General features: G+C 37.7%; 1 protein-coding gene across 2 annotated transcripts; it reads right to left on the minus strand.

Annotated features, from left to right (window-relative positions):
* Positions 1-879: 879 nt before the first annotated feature.
* ywhae1 (tyrosine 3-monooxygenase/tryptophan 5-monooxygenase activation protein, epsilon polypeptide 1) lies at positions 880-16,889 on the minus strand. 2 transcript variants are annotated; one of them, XM_028045669.1, is made up of 7 exons: positions 16,657-16,889; positions 14,841-15,040; positions 12,180-12,286; positions 8,340-8,546; positions 6,971-7,107; positions 4,561-4,608; positions 880-2,049 (listed from the first exon to the last, which is right to left on the minus strand). In XM_028045669.1, exons 1-6 carry the CDS (start codon positions 16,718-16,720, stop codon positions 4,601-4,603), a joined length of 723 nt encoding a protein of 240 aa, XP_027901470.1. In that variant the 5' UTR covers positions 16,721-16,889; the 3' UTR covers positions 880-2,049; positions 4,561-4,600. The 2 variants fall into 2 exon arrangements, with proteins under 2 accessions (XP_027901470.1, XP_027901469.1); XM_028045668.1 differs by lacking the exon at positions 4,561-4,608 and having other exon boundaries at positions 16,657-16,888.
* Between the last annotated feature and the right edge of the window lie 938 nt (positions 16,890-17,827).

Here is a 17,827-nt window from a genome sequence, read left to right on the forward strand (position 1 = left end):
GTTTACTACTAGACATCCTGATGGTAAATGCGTCAAACTCAAGGCTCGGGGGCCAAATCCAGCCCACCATAGCTTCTTATGAGGCCCTCTAGATTCTAGTGAGCCACATAAAAGGAACCTTCAAAAAAACAGTTTTGTGCTTAAATATTTATGAATCCAATCCCATCAGTTTTTATCTGAATACTGACAAATTAGAACAATGAGAAAAGATGTTTTTGTTTCAACAGTTTGTTAATGGTTAAGTCTGAATGGGATAAAAGTAAGAATGCCTCTGCTTCTTTGTCTGCATCTGCTGGTCTTATTCCTATATACACAGTGTTAGCCTTCAGTCGGGTAGACAAAAATTATTCAGGACGTATCTCAATTTTAAAGTTACAGTTTATGTTTTTGGTCTGTTAAAATCATTAATAAATTTTACTTTTCTCAGCAGTGAACAAAGGAAGCTAAAATATTTGGACAAGAATTACATTTATTAAGATGTTCTACAATTTCAAAAATGTTCCACATACAGAATTGACTGAAGATTTGGTTACTAACTGCACCTGAATGCAGCATAGAGGGGCAGGTGTTGAGAAAACCCCCATCACTGCCATTAGAAAAAAATTGTGTGAACATCAATTTCCACAATGTGGGTGACTATAGAATATTTATATTCTGTACTATTCAATATTTCACTGTGTGATGAATCTAAATGAGTTTCACTTTTTGAAGTGAGAAATTACTTAATTTTCCACCACCTTTATATAGTTTTTAGATGTTACAATAGTAAAATGTTCAGCTTTATCAACAAAAAGTCTAGTAAAAAAATCAACTAAAAATCTGAATGGGCAGCACAAACATTTAGCTGTACAATTATGTACAAAAGAAACACAAAACCAACTGTTTTAATTTATTGTTTAATGTTAATGCCATGCTGTGTTTCAATAAGAACGTTACAGATTCCCTGTCTGTGGCTCCAGTCAGATATCCAGTAGTACAAATCAGCTCCAAGTTACATATAATGAAGCAAAAAAAACAACAACAAGAGAGCAATAAATGAAACAGAGCAAGAAAAGAAAATCTGATTCTAGAGGAGCTTCAGTAAAAGCAGGGGAGAAGCAGCAGAAGCTAACGTGTTGCCTCGTGTCTGTGCTGCCCAGGATCTCAACGCTCTGGGCAGGGAGCCGGATCACACAGGCACTTTCACACAGGTGAGAAATCTCCCAATGTTTGTAAAGAACCAAACCAGCGAGAAATAAGTTAGTGTTTAGAGATTTAGCATGTGTGGACAATTACAGTATTTCAGCACTAAACACAGTCCAGGAACAGCTACACAACACAAGACTAACTGTAGTGTAAAACATTAAGCACTTCTTTGCCCCACATGGATATCACACATTCTGCCAAATTCCTCAGAAAAAAAGACTGTTCTAACCTAACAAAAAGGGCGTCTGGACTACTCCAATGCGCCCATAAAAAGGTCAGATAATCTGCTCGACATGTCACTAAAAACAGAGATAAAATAGCTCCTATAACTAGTATTCAACATTATTAGTAATAAAAGTTAATTTCTGTAATTACATTAAGAAAAAAAATCTCAATACATCCAGCAACTGATAAAAATATGGAGGAAAAAGCAAAAAGAAAACAAACAAAAAAAAATACAATCATGAAAACAAAGAACATTTTGCAGAACTGCTTGTACCAGGACAAAAAACAGCAAACAGGGACCTCTTTCTTTCTCTTTCTAGCGTTGGACTTCCTTTAATTAAGTGGTATTTAATCAAATGGTGTCAGGGCCAATACAAAAATAAGAGAAAAATAAACTCATCAACTCCGTGGCCCTGCTGGGTCAGGGAGCTCCAGAGGTGAGGAAAAGGAAAAAGGAGGGGGAGGCGGCGGAAAAGGAAGGTGGCAGGGAGGGGGAGGATGAGGAAGACAAAGGCAGAGGGAGTGAGGAGTGTGAGGAGGTGAAGGGCAGAGGGGAATCAAGTTGTTGGCTGTTGGTGGCATAGTCTCACTGGGCCTCGTCCTCAACGTCTTGCAGTGTCTCTTTGTTCTGTTCTTCACCTGGGGGACAGAAAACACATCATTAGAGTTGCTCTGAGACAAAACATCCACGGGTAACAAAAAGATGCAGGCAGGTTTTACATTTTGTGTGCAAGCATCTCAACCTGGACAAGAAGGTGAAATGATACAGTGTGTGGTTTAATTTTGATGCACAGGGAATTAAAAAAGGAATTTCAGGGAGAACACTACAAGAAAACTGACCCAGACAATGACATTCATTAAGCTGTGGAAACGACTGAGCCACCTTGTGTTTGGGAGGTATAACTGCAACAAATTTACCAATTGTAAATTTCTAAACTACCTCGGTCAAGTGGATTTACAGTTTCTGGACAGAAAACATTAGAGATCTTATTGAAAATGTCCTAATCCAATCCTAAGTGTCCAATCAAAGTCCTGATTCAAAAACCATTTTTGAATGCTCAGCATTAGATGGTGGTTTTCTTTCAGCCACACCCAAAGAGAGTTACTTGGCTGAAAAATAACTTTAAAAAAAAATCACATCCTACCTTTGTGTTGCAAACTGTGTTCTACTGTAGGCCTGGAGCATTATTTTGGTGACCAAACAAATATTGATTTTCCCTAAAGATCTCTATAGGGAAAATGCTTTTTCCTCGTCCTGTTTATCTGTGTCACCTGACCTGTTTGGTTCTGTGTGCTCTGTCCAGACAGATTTTAGTGGAGGAGAAAGCTTTACAGAAAGCGACAGAAGCACAAGTCTTTGAATTTTACAATTATCAAAGCAAAGTGCCAACAAAGCAGGAAAACATGTTTCATCTGCATGCTCAGATTGGAACTGCAGTGAAATGTCAAATTATCAACAAGTCATATCAAAACAGCATTAACATGCTAATGTTAGCCTAGCATGTCAGAAAACTGCTGTGCATTAAAAATCTTTAATTTTATCTGTTGGCAAGAAATCCATTGCTGTCCAGACAAACGGACATTGTAGCATCTGGAATAATACTGACGAGTGATTTATGGTCATCAGTAAGAACTAAAGAGCATGCTATTTTAGTCCCTTTAGCTCCTTAGCTAGTACCTGCACTGCTGCACTTGGCTTTTAGGATTTACTTGACTGAGTCAAACTAAAAATGCAACGTTGGAATACCGACCGTCATTGATTGGCTATGAGACGATGTCCAAAGCAACGTAGTTACAAGAATCAAACCTGGCAACAGCGAGTGAGCGTACCCTGAGCTTCAAAGAAAATGGCACCCTGAAATCAACATCGTGATCCAAAGACGAGATTCAGACATTTTTGATGGCTGATATGAAACTACAAAGGGAATTAGATGATGGCTTGTCTCATCTAATCACATCACGTTACTTGTGAGGTTGTTTAGCTTCGACGACTCCATATCGGCAAATGCCAAGGCATAAAATAAATCAATAGCAGGGACAAAAACATCCTGATGGGACATCGCCTTTATGTATTGCAAAGAAAGTTTGTATGTTCAACCAAATGCATGATACTTTATCATCGTTTTAAATTTCAATAGTATTATAGAAGTATTCTAACTAACGAATAGTGCTACTTTGTAAGATGCTGATCAGTTTAACCTTAATCTCAGACTATTTTCAGGAACTAAAAAAAGATCACAAAACTAAAAGAGGCAGGTAAGATTTAAATTTAAAAATATTTAATGACAAAAAAAACTTCTGCAAAATGACTCTAAATACTAAGTAATTCAGTTCAATAAAGAACAAAAAGAAAAAATGCAATTTTATAGTTAAACACTTTCTGCAAGCAACAGGATAGTGTCTGATGTGGTGATATTATACAGGTTATTCAAAAGGGAAGTCTATGATTAAGTGGGAAAATAAACCTATTAAAAAGGGCAATGATGAAGGAGTAAGTATAAAAAGTAGTTTTGTTAAAGTTAAAGCATTTTGTTTCATTGTGAAATGTCACAAACCTCAATCTAGTTTTAGTCGGCAGGATTTCAAATGGCATTAAAGAATCTCTCTCTAGTGCTGCACAACAGATCCAAGATATTACCATTATTGTAATAATATATCAGTAGGAACCTTATCAATATTGCAACAACTGCTTGGGCCACCATGTTTGGATTAGTTAATCATCTAAGTGCATGCAGTCATATTCTGTGGCCCAATAAAATACTTGCCAATGCTTCTTGCTTAGAGTAGCAGAATATGTTTAACAGGAGAATTAAACCATCAGAAACTTTTTTGCCATGTTGCTTTAGCTTCACAGTACATGTAGGAACGTGCAGTAGAAGCAGCATCACATAATGATAATAGCAAAACAATAAACCTTTAAATATAAATATATAAAACAATGAACGACTGGATCAGAACTACAGTAATGCATTTCTCTGAATGTGGTGGAAAATAGACTAAAACAGCTTTTTTAAATGAGCCGGAGTGACAGACAGGCAGGTGAGTGGACACAGGTATTAAACTACAAGTGAGTCGGTGCAGAGACGTCACAGAAGGCAGTTGTGTGAGTACAGAAACAGGTAGAGCAGGGTGTGGGTGAGCAACACTTACAAAGTACAGTTAACATGAGAAATGAACAGCTTTGATTCCTTTAGGGCTCTACAGCAGAGGGAATGAGAGAGAGACAAGAGACATGATGAGCAGTCGGTGAGAAACCCACTGCACTCCATTCGCCTGGCGTCACATCAGAGTCAGAGTGACACTTCTAGACAGCTGATGAGTTTAATGAATCTGGCAGCCATATTGGATTTGATTTGTGCTGGAGAGCTTCAAAAGTCTAAGTGCAGCTTGTTCGGTAATTTTTTTCCCTAATCAATTAATTACAAATTGAACAGAACAGAGTTTAGATGGCGGACTTGAATTAATTTCAAATGTTATTTAGTAATCCTGAAGGGAAATTAGAAGTAGGAGCTCTCATTATCCATTCTTCGCCAGTGAGTCATTACAGATGATTATATTTGTGAGAAGAATAGTTCTCCTGCAGCCTTTGGCTGAAATAAACTGTAGTTAGAATTAAAGTGATGCCCCCCCCGGATATATTGTGTCAGAAAACAGAAGCAGAGATCAGGATTTGAACCTATGACAGCTATCAAGTTAAAGCAGTCTCTGTGAATGGGGACAGCCGCTTTTCCGCAAGACCATGCGTTGCCAGGGTAACAATTTCACCGTTTCACACCTACAGTCACTTTTAATACTCTACATTTACTCAGAAAGGATAAAAAATGTTATTTAATATGCAGTGGAGTTCTAAAAGGCAGGTCAGGGCCTTATTGCATTAGCACATTTTATGTGCTAATGCAATAAAAACAAAAAAGGTTCCAATATAGAAACATGAATGTAATCACACGCTTGTTTTATTTTTATTATTTATATCAAACATTCCCAACATGAAAGCATACCGAAGCACAACACAACTGTTTCTCCACTGATAATTCTAAGAAATTGGCACTAATCTTCAATATTTCCAGTACATGAATTAAGAAAAAATATATATCAGTTAAATTTAATATTTGATAATAAATGTTTAAAAATACAATTGCCTGATATATTTGTTTTAAGAGTTGTGTTTCTCTCCATCACTGTCATCAGATTCTTCCATAGGAGGGAAACAAATTTGCTTATTATTGGGGCTGCATAAAATGTTTCAAGTTCATTATCGCAAAATCACTGTAGGCAACATGAACATTACAAAGAACCACAAAATGGGTTGGCCAATGATGGTTGTATGATGTACAATGCTATCAGGCTCTCCATGTCTGTCTCCATGTCTGTAATATACCTGGTGGTTAATGCAGCACTAACGGTTTTATAAGAAGTGATATGGTACGTAGGACTGATACTGTCAAAACTGAGGAAACAAAGATGTAAATAAAGAAATTTTAAAAAGTGAGGAAATAAAATTGAAAAACCAAATATATTTGTAAATAAATAAATGGTTTAATTCCACATTTGTTTGTACTACTCCTTCGACTATTTTCCCTCAGTAATATTATAATGAGGTGGGCATTTCCATCACCATTGCTTAGGCTGCTGTCTCTGCGACCCGATCCCGGATAAGCGGAAGATAAAGGAACGGATTCCATAACCAAATATTATGCAGCGCTAATTTGGCATACATTTTTAGTAAAAATGTAGGTTTGCAGAACAGACTGCTACAAGAGATTCTTCCTGCTCACATCGATAATGACTGAAGAACCTTTGATTGTAAGAATGTCACACTATTCTGTACGGTTTGGTCAAGTGTTACTGAATTTAAACATTTACCTAGATGTATATGAAAGTAAGAAATTGAGAGTTATTTTAAAACATTAAATTGACTTTAAATGTATTTCCATATGATTGTATTAACCAACTATATATGTAAAGGCTATTAATGATTGAAAAGAATGATTGATAGAGTGCAAACAAAAGGCAGCAAAATACATCTGCCCATTGCTTTGATTTATACATTTCTTTGACACTCTGTCAAAAGTCCTGGCCCAGGACAAAATTTTAAGCTTGAAGCATCAGATGTAAAAGAAGAGCTGTGGAACTGGAGGCTGTGAAGGTACTCATCACATCCACCTGCAAAGCTATCATTATCTAAAACAGCTGCAGTGAATCGCTACAGTTTGTCATTAGAGGAACTGACTCCTGCTCAGTAAGTATAACAATTAACCAGAGTAAAGGGTACTGAAATTTCCCCTGAGTGGTTGCAAAGGAAAGCTCACCAACATCTGCACTTCCTCATCTCTTTTGGTTGCCGTGTTCAACAGACTTCTGAGAAATTCTCTTGTTTTAATAGTGGGAGAATAAAGTCACAACATATTGAATTGACGAAGTAAGAAAACAGGAGATGAGTGAGAGAACTGACCTGTGCCAGCAGCTGAGTGGCAACAAGACGGTAGACAGAGCGGCTCATCACAGAATCATAAAAGCATGACTGTTAAGCTAAAGAAATGGCCGTGCGAGGTTTACTCACCCTCTCCCTGCATATCTGAAGTCCATAGTGTCAGGTTGTCACGTAACAACTGCATGATAAGTGTGGAGTCCTTGTAGCTTTCTTCACTCAGCGTGTCCAGTTCTGCGATGGCGTCATCGAACGCAGCCTTCGCCAACCTGAGCAAACACACTCCTGATTAAAACCCTTTATATTCACGTCCGAGTCACATTTCTCATTCTCATGAAGCATAGTATCAGAGATCATGTTCATGCGTCAGTGTGGTGTGGAAATATTTTTTTTCTAATTTCATTATTCAAATTGGGAATACATTTTTTTAAACATCCTTAATATTTATGCTGATCCTATTTAAAAATACAGGATGTCATTTAAACAACATTATTTTCTGACTCATGTGCTGCTGTGCACCATAAATGTGCGAAAGCCGAAAAGCCCACTTATGACATCATTTCTCTTTTTACTTTCTTTTAAACTCCTTACAGTCTTCCAGTTGGAGACAATATTCAAACTTTAAACAGATCGCGAGACATGGTGTCATCTTTTTAAGATTACTTTTTAATGCAAACTATTGTCATTCTCTCCAGTGTCTACGTGTGTTGGGATCATTGCTATGGAAACTCTCTGTGTGAATAATTAAAATGGAAAAAGTAGAATTAAAAATCAATCAAGTAAAGTGGAATTTGGGACAAAAATAAAATGGATTTCATAGAGTCCTGTAATAAATATTCCACTATGCAGCCCAGTCTGTATAATCGTTCAATAAACTGTAAAATGATATGAATATTTTTCATGAATGATTTAACTGTGTATTTAACAAATTTGTGTTGAATTTTATTTATTTAAGCACCTAATTAATAATGAATCCAAATTTTAGTGATTTATTTATTGAATTGAAGCACTATTGAACTGAAATAACACCAAATCTTAAGTATTTTTGGTCAGGTTTCTAGTGCAAATATCTTAATACATTTCAGTTAAGACAAAACTAATTTAGAAGTAATTTTTCTGCAAGATACATACTTATAACAAGACACTTTTCCAATGTTATAAGTGAAATAATCTATAAAAAAAAATCTTCTATATCTTGCTCAAAAGTTATATGCATGTTATTTGTGTCTTAATTGAAACAAATCAAGATACAGTACAGACACACTTTCTCATTGAATTCAATGAGAAAAACTAGACCAAAAACACTTGGTATGATTTTGCGTGTTTGCAGAGCAGAACTCTATTCTTCCTATGGTAGTTTTGTCACAATCTGATGTTCAGCAACAAGCAGCCTGAGGCGTGGTGCTCAACTAAAACATTCCATCCTGAAATCACTCTGAACTGTCAGCCGACTTCCTTCAAAGACAAAGTCATAGTGAGCTTGTTTAGAAGAGACAATCACCTGCAGGCACGGTCGGGCGAATTGAGGATCTCGTAGTAGAAGACGGAGAAGTTGAGAGCGAGGCCGAGACGGATTGGGTGCGTGGGCGGGAGCTCCAGCATGGCAAGGTCCGTAGCAGTTTTATACGCCACCAGGCTGTTCTCTGCCGCCTCCTTTCTGTTGTTGCCAGTGGCAAACTCTGCCAGGTACCTGTGGTAGTCCCCTTTCCTACAAATGGGGGGAAATGCTACAATATTACAACAGTTGAAGGTGTTACAAACTACTGACCTACAGATGAGCTACAATATCCAGAAGGTAAACATATGGAGAAATAAAACATGTTCTGTTTGTGAAACATGGAGCAGGTAGTTTCATGGTTTAATGTTACATTTTAAACAGCTAAATGGAGAAGACAGGCAAATCCTTCATAACACAGCAAGGCAATAGGCTGAAGATACAATATTTAAAGCAACAGAGCAGATTACCAGGATAAAGTTGGAAACAACTGACATAGGCTGCAGTGAAAGGCATAAAAGCAACGATGAAGAGATCTGACAACATCAGTGGTTTATAGTTCATCTGAAAATCTTGTAAAGTGTCATTAGAAAACCTGCAGCGTCAGCATTGAAAACCAAAAACTGCAATCTTGGCTTTCGTGATTACAGAACAGAAGTTTGGCATTTAATACTGCTTTTATTGTTGTAATTTTAGGACTTTGTACAGTTATTGTATATAGGAAATGTGTGGACTTTTAATGCATGTTTTATGCATTATTAACTCTCCTGCTGAGGGACTACAGATGGAAACTAGTTCAAGCTAAATCTGGTGTAAAGCATCTTTTATTAATGTTTTTTTGCACATTGTCCACATTAAATAAACTAAATTTGATCAATTTTATACAAGTTGGGTTTGTAGTTAAATATTTCTTTATTTCCATGTATACAACTCACATCCTCTGACCCCTCAGGAGATTCATTGAACAATTGAAATCAAGGCTAAAGTTGTGATTCCCGTTTCATATTTTTAGATCAAATCTGCACCTGCTGTTCAAATGATCCACAGCCGTTCAATTGTTGTATAGCTTTCTACAGTCTAATATGACAAATAAATAAAAAGCTTTATGGGTTCTGCTGTCAGTGAGACATTCCAATGAAATCCATCACACATCATTACTCAATTTTCCTTCTGCCTGTTCAGATTCAGCAGAAGGTTTGGCATTAGGCAGCAACTTGCATCGGAAGGTCTTTTGGCTTGTTCAGCTGCTTTCACATCTTAATGGTGCAATAAAACCAGTTAAGAGATGTATGCTTAATGAATACGCTAAAAGGTTTCCTCTGTTACTGGAGCATGGGTCAAAACACTTACAACAACAAACCAAGTGTGCTGTAGTGATAAGAATCTAAAATATTTTCAAGAAAGCATATCTTCTGTGCCGCTGTCACAGTTCACATGAGAGCAGCTGAACCAAGGAACCGTGATCTTTCAGGGCATTTGATGTTTTGGAAAGAACTGTCCTGTAGCACTGATTCAGCAGCTTTCCGCATTACGCCTGAATAAGTGCAGCCAAAGTCTAACAGCGAGTGTGAGCTTTGAGTTTTTAACCCAGGTAAGGAGCTTGAATGGTGACATGTGTGTAGCCATGATGGGGGACAACACAAGTCTCACCTGAACAGACATTTTGGTATGTAACGACGCTGTGGGCCGGATAAGAACAAGGTTTTTCTGAGGCCTGACGGTTTTCATGGCAGACTGAGCTGTAAAATCAGCAGCGCTTCACTTTCACAGACAGTGGGGACTTCATCCTACTTTTAGAGTCACTTGGAAAGGAAGCTTAAAGAAAGGTAAGCTATGTGGACGTCATGTTAGCAAAGCTAGCTGTACAGAGACACATATGTTGCATCTGCGATGAAAAAAGTTGTCACTCATCCGCTTAATTATTGTGTGGAAGTGTTGATTGAGGTGTCGCATATATGGGGCAACGCTGTGACCAAAGACTGCTATATATGATAGTGATGAACGATCCAATTCTTCTGAACGGATTTTTACTAAGTCCTATAGGACTGAAGCCTCACTGAGAGCTGTTCTTTGTTCTTTGTTGACGCTCTGCATACACTGCAGTAGCTATTATTATTTTATTTAATTAAAAAAATATATAGATTTATTTAATTGACGAATAAACAAAACAAGAACGTAAGAACGCAGAGCATGCTCATTGCTCTTTGATTGTGTTCGTCACCTGTAATGGCAGACAGGGTGAGAACAGTTACGGTACTTCTTGCTTGTTGCGCCTTGGATAGTATTTATAGTTGAGCGTTGTTTACCATTGGGGCATTGCCTTAATTGCTATGTTTAATGGAGCAGACAGTTGTGGCTTCTGACATGGGTGATATGGGCAAACGTCCAGGGCGCTATCTTTTAGAGACGGCAAGAAACCACTGCGGATTGTGGCACAGAGATGGAAGCAAAGCAGAATGAAGAAGAGTTTGAATTGATAATGATACTGGTTAAATTTATTTCAGCTCTAAGTACTTAATATCCAGGTGTTTTTATGGGAATGTGGATTTTTCAGATCAATTTGAGAAGCAATTTTGATAGGTGCACTTAATTTTATTGTGTCATGTAGCGCGGGGTGCTGGTCTTGGTCTTGACTTGGTCACGGGTTAGGTGGTCTTGACTACAACACTGCTACGTGGCTCCTTGGTTGTATGTTCTCCCTCATCTACCTTCTTTCCATTCCATTTCTGTTGGATTTCTTTCAAAATAAATGCCATTAGTGGCAAAAAAGTGAAGTTCATGCTATGTTAGGACAGGAGACAAGATGTTTCCATCCCTTAAATTATGATGCATAGAATCGCATATCTAAGTCTAAACTGTCACACAGAGTAAACACAATAAAAACATGCTTTATCTGTGGCAGTGTTAATTAAAATGGCACACATCTGATGTATTAAAATTAAATACGATAGGTACACTTAATGGTATTGTATTAGCGATTAGGTAATGCATTCAGCAAGTACTTTTACTTTTAATACTTAAGTATTTTTTAAAAGCCAGTACTTTTTTTTACTTTTACTAGAGTACATTTTTGTCTGTGTATTTGTACTTTTACTTAAGTAAATTTTTTAGTACTTTCTCCAACACTGGTTATAACTCTCTGCATTCAAGCAATTATATTTTAACTTCAAAACTCAAAATTGTATTTAATGAAACTAAGGCTGCAACTAACAATTATTTCAATAATCAATTATTCAGGATATGAATCGGATTTAAAAAATTGCCACTTTCTGCTAATTTTTTATCCAACCACCAAAGCCTTTTTTTTTTTTTTTACAATATTAGAAATGCATTAAAAGACGCATATAAACAATTTCCCTTTTACATAAAAAAAACATTTATTACCTAAAATGCAACAACAGTATTGCATTAGTGCGCGATCATTTGCAGCCATGTGTGCATCTGCAGCTAAACAAATACTTCTAATGTCATGTGAAAAGCTCAGACCTTTCTGTTCACTCATCAATATAGTATTTTTTCTTATCTTAAAAGAAAAGTGTATATATTTTTGAACAGTTTTAAAATAATGTCTACTCTCAAAGTGTAATGTCAGTAAATGGCCTTTTTTATACTCCAGTAACCGACTAATTACCAAGTCAGTTGGAGATTACTTCAATAATCAATTAATCATTTCAGCCCTACATGAAACAGGTCTTTAAAGTTACCCTAAAATAAATAAGTGTTTTTCCCTAAGAAGCAAACAAGCCTTTGCTACAACAAAAACAGTGCTTCCTGTCCTCTCAGTGAGAACCACAGAGTAATAATTCATTAATATGTTACCCAACATTCAGAGTGGAAAGCACGTACATTTTGTTGTAGAAGACCTTAGACTCTCCCATTGCTGCAGAGGGGAGTAGGTGTCTGTCCAGCGCGTCCAGGATGTCACCACAGATCGACTTCAGCTCCTTCTCCACCTGCCAGCAAACACACAAGAAACAGTCACTCACAGAAATCGTTTCAACAGCATTCTTACTGCTTGAGCTTTTTCAAAGGGGGAGAGATGTAAACAAACTAGGGGTGCACCAATTGCAGCTTTCTGACTAGACGCAGCAAGAAAGTTGATGAGTTGCCAACAGTGAGATGACTATTGTTAACTGCAAACATATAGACCTGGTCTGCTGGTCAAAGCTCTCTCAGAGCAGAAGAAGATAACAGTTAATCTAAATGCCTTTGCCGAAGTAGATAAAATTAGTAGTTAAGATCGGCTTCAAATGTAAAAATCGGCCGATTACCGATTTCCCAAGATTAGGGAAATCATCACCGATAAATCAGATGGCCGATAAATCGGTGCATCCCCAAAACAAATGCAAGATGGCAGAAAAACGCCTAAATATAAAGTAACATCTATATAGGCCAGTGGAGTTCAAACGTTTTGCCATTTGGTCCAAAAATGTAAGGTTGAGTGTACTTGAGGGCCACTTTCTTCGATTAAAACTGAAAAGATTTATTTATTAAAATACTTGTTTTTACAATATACCAAATAGGCAATATTTTAATAAGGTAATAAAGCAAAGAAGTCTAATTTTTGTAGAAAATAAATCTGTGAATCATTGTTGGTAAAAAATATACAGAGTATTGAACAGCTGCTGTACCAAATGACATATAAACAATTTCTAAAATTTTTGGGGCTTACTATACTCATTTCTTTTTATCTTTTTTACATTTGGCAAAAAAGGTTGAGCAACACTTGCTGGTATCAGCAAATTGTAATCAATGGAAACATAAACACTGTTTATTAAAAGAAAAATACTTTGTCTTGTACCTAAATAAATAAATGTTTAAAATTTTATGTGTCTGTAAAAATGTCAAATTAATCAAAATTTCCCTCCATTCTCAAAGTGTTGACCGAAGGGCCAAACAAAATCATCCAGAGAAACACAAATGGCCCCCAGGCCACACTTTGGACATCTCTGATCTAGAGCAAGGAGCAAAGTGTGATGGTGCTCACTGCAATTATATGGCTTTAACTAGACCATTATGATGTCTGAGGAATTTCATATCAACAATGGACTGCAACTAACAATTATTTTAGTAACCAATTAACGTGTTGATTATTCTCACAATTAAACGACTAGAAAAAATTGGCACATTATTAAACTATTTAAGTCTTTTCTATAAAATATTAGAAATTGATTCAAAGATTGAAAAAAACTAATAAATTAAATTCCTTTTTTTAAATAAGAAAATTACCGTTTTTGTCGAACTATAAGTCGCTACTTTTTTCCCTTCCCTTTGAACCATGCGACTTATAACCCGGTACGGCTTTTCACTGGATTTTTCTTCAACCACCAGGGGGCTCTTTAGCAGGAAGTGAATCATTGGAAGCCAAAATTATTAAATCAAATAAGAAAGCGCTAATTTTCATTTAGAACAAGCACATGCTAGCAGCAGGCACGACAGAGAAATTTCTTCAAACTCATACCCCCTCATCATGGAAACGACACAAAGAAAAAGATGCCCCTTTTAAGTGGAGGGCTATCATCTGGCAGTACAGGAGGGAAATGGAGGCGCTGCACGTAAGCTCAGCGTGAACGAGTCCATGGTTCCGCGTTGGAGACGCAAGGCTGCGTCCTTAATAGCAGATTTATTATTTATTTTCCTTGTGGAAAACCAAGAGCGGCGGAGATACCAGCGGCTTATAGCCCGGTGCGGCTTTTAAATGTATGTTTGCAGTTTTTTTTTTTTCTTTTTTCAAAAGATTTGTAGGTGAGGCTTATAATGACGTGCGCTCTATAGTCCGGAACATACGGTAATCTGTTGTTCCTTTAATGCAATAACATAGTATTCCTTCAGTGAATTTGAACCAGGTGAATATTAAAAAATGCCACTTGAGGTGTTTTGAGTAAGACATATTGACAGACAAAGATGTTTCTATTAAATGAATATAAAATGTACATATATATTTGGACAGTTTTGGCTCAATCATTGGTTACTGCTCTAAATGGGGGTTTTTTTCAGCAAGTGGCTATCTTTTGAGTCTGTATACTCCAATTAATTAATCGATTACTAAATTAGTTGACAAGTATTTCAATAATCGATTCGTCATGATTAGTCTGATTAAATCAATAACATTTTTAAAAGTCCTACTTGAAGCTTTCCTAGACAATTATATAAATGAAACTGGGATCCATAAGCTGCAGTATTATTCCATGAAATGTTTTCTCAAATGGAATAAAACAGTGACTCTGGAAATGTAGGTGTACTCATCTCAGCATGCCATTAGATCACTGTCTGCAGTCCGGCTGCCTCTCCCAGTATAATAGCTGCTCTTATTCCTCTTCATAAAAGCATGAGAGAGTGCAGGGAGGACCCGGCAGCGATGACTCAGACGCTGTAAGGTCCAGTAGCTGCTCAGCAGCGTGCATCATTCACAGGAGATTGTGAGATCACAATCACCGGGGCAAATCACAGCCCCGTGACGCGCACAGGCAAGAAAACAAACCGGCAGCTTCCTCTTGCCGTGTTTACCGTTTGCCTGTATTCCCGGATCATCTTCAGCTTCTCTTCGCCACCCTTGTTCTCTTCCCTCTGTTCGATACTGCTGATTATCCTCCAAGACGCTCTCCGAGCCCCGATCACGTTCTTGTAGGCCACCGATAGTAGGTTCCTCTCCTCCACTGTGAGCTCCACATCCATTCCTGCCACCTTCTTCATAGATTCCACCATCTCTGTTAGAAAGGAAAAAAATTAACACTTTACAGAGCTAAAACCTTTACCGACAGTTTATAGCCTTTGGGTCTAAGAAGGCTCATTCATGATAAGTAGCTGACTGACAGGATATCCGCTGTTGGTCACCTATGCTTCATGACACAATGGCTTCATCATCATACTGAAAGCGGTTCAGAAAAAAGCATGACTATCGTAGACAATCGGCTGAAACAAATTATTTAAAAGGGATCAAAGTTGCTATAATGTGACATGTTTGTGACCAATTTAGGTTGACAGAGTGCGAAAGCTCAAGACCTTTAGTAGATAACAGGAAGGGCAAACTTGCTACTTTTTATTCTTTTAGAGCTTTTAGCCTCTGTCATATGATAGGTTTGGAGTGGGTGAGGGTCTCTGTTTTCTAGGGAATACACATGGAAACTGTTATTTGTTTTGTAGACAAGACTGAACATATTTGATGCTAAAGATGGTATAAAACATGATGAAGGAGGCAGACTAGAAACAAAAACAACCTAAACATGCCCATCTTATATGTTGATATATTATAAGAGAAAATTTGAGACACCAAGTTGTTGCTCTGCTCTTTGTAGTTATTCAGCATCTTTCACCAAGTATGTGCTTTTATACATTTCTATTTTATCTATTTCACCTTTTTACACTAATCAGTTTAACGATGGCTGCCTCGTTTCACTGTGAGACATTTATTTTATAATAACAAATTACAGTAAAATGACTTTTAATGCTTCACCATTCAGCAACATGTGAATTTAGGATAACTTTTAGGAAAGGCAAAAGTAACTTTCACTACATTCCAGTGAGGTTACAGTTTAGCCACCAAACCATAAATCACCCCCCCCCCCCCCACCCAAGAGGTCTCGGTCCAGATCCTGTGAATGAGTCATGGTGCATTCACTTAATGTTGCCGGGCAACGAGTGACCGGTGGCAAAGAAACCCGTCCAAAACAGCCCCCCTTTAACGGCCAGTAAGCGGCTAGGACAGCGGCAGGTTTGCACCGTGGTGAATTCGTCTTCTGTGATCGATCCGCGCAGCTCGCTCGCAGGAAACACCCCACCAAAATGAACAGCTGCGCTCCCACTCCCACTCAACAGGCTTCATGCGACTAATCGTGCATTGTAGCTAGCATCGAGCGAATGTTGGATCAGATGAAACTGTAGGAGATGTTCAACAGCAGCTCGGTGGTTTTATATCCTGGAGATGCTTATATGGAGCTAACAAGTGGAGCTGAAGCGTTCAGATCCAGAGATAGCGTGGGGTAGGGGAGGCAACCCCCCTGACAGCTCACGCTTCACTGATCCGCCATTTTGTTGTAGCCACATCGCTAATGTTAGCTGGAGTCAACAGCATTCCTACGATATTATTGAAACCAGCTAGCTTTGTGACGGTTGGTAGGGATTTAAAGTAACGTTTCTCTCATTTAACAATAATAAATGTGGCGTGTCAGTAAATAGCTGGCTAAAAAGCGGCGGGAGTAGCAGAATTAGCTCATCTTTAGCTGCCCATAGCTATTACTTCAGCTAGTGTTGCTTGGGGGAAGAAAAAAAAAATCCGAGACGTGAACGCGTCCCACTCCCGGGCGGCCCCTAGACTCTCACTTACCGTCATATCTTTCTGCCTGTTCGGCAAGTTTTGCTTGATAAACTAGGTCTTCTCTCTCTCCCATTGTTGAAAAAGATGAAAGGATAAGCTGGCAAGTTGGGAAATCAAAGTGTCAGATCTCTAACGAGAAGTCACGGTGGTGTGCCAGGTCTGTCGGCGGTTCCTAGAAACCAACTGATCGATGAGGAGTGTTCCGCCCCACCGGCAGCGCTGTGTAGGGATAGAAGAAAGATGGCAACCGGTCCCATCCGGGTACTAGGGACACGGACCACCAAAACGTCTTTTTTAGTATGGCAGGCCGTTTTATCACATTATCTATTGCACTTCATCTGTAGTAGATAGCAAAGTATGACATCCAGCCTTGTAAAGGATATTCCGAAATTTACACAGTGAAAATGGTGACAGGAAATATATTTGTAAAAATACATTAAAATGGAATATATCTAAACAGTCCGTGTAAGTGAACATTTCAAAATGCATGGCAAAAGTGAAAAATGTGTAGCAATAATCAGTAAATCAAAGTTTCCTGTTTGTGAAAAAGCATTTGCCCCTGAACTAAATAACTTGTACCATCCTTGGGGGGAACAGCTACCATCAAACATTTGTAATAATGGGTAATCAGTCTTTTGGATCTCATGGTGGATTATGTCTAGCATTAACATTTGTTTGATCATGTGAAATGTCTGAGGAAAAAAAGGAAAACAGTATAAATCTGCAAAAGTTCAATTGATTTGTATCAGAAATAAACATCTGTAAAGTCATTTGCAGCAGTATGAGATACATTTTTTTAAAAGTCTGTGTTTAATATAAACCCTGACTGTACTAGTTTTCATCCTGATCAAGGCATTTGAGAAGAATTTGATTTCCTGACTAAAATCAACTTCTAGTCCCTGCAGTTAGGATACTGTTAGCCAGCAAATCATTGTGCATTTTGCGTGGCAGGTTTTAATTAATCACTCCCAATGTTTACAGTTTTCAAAATTGTACTATCAAATTGCTTTTTACCTTTTACAATAACAGCTGCAGTTTTAAGAATATTTTTATTCAACAAATATTTCAAGCTGTTTTGCAAACTAAATTTCTAATTAGAGATATGAACTTTTGATTTAATCCTGACTGATGACCCATTCTCGGTACTTTGACTTGCTCCGTTTGGCTTCCATCTACCCTC

This window comes from Xiphophorus couchianus, chromosome 18 (genome assembly GCF_001444195.1).
Source record: "Xiphophorus couchianus chromosome 18, X_couchianus-1.0, whole genome shotgun sequence".
In the NCBI taxonomy this organism is placed as follows: domain Eukaryota; kingdom Metazoa; phylum Chordata; class Actinopteri; order Cyprinodontiformes; family Poeciliidae; genus Xiphophorus; species Xiphophorus couchianus.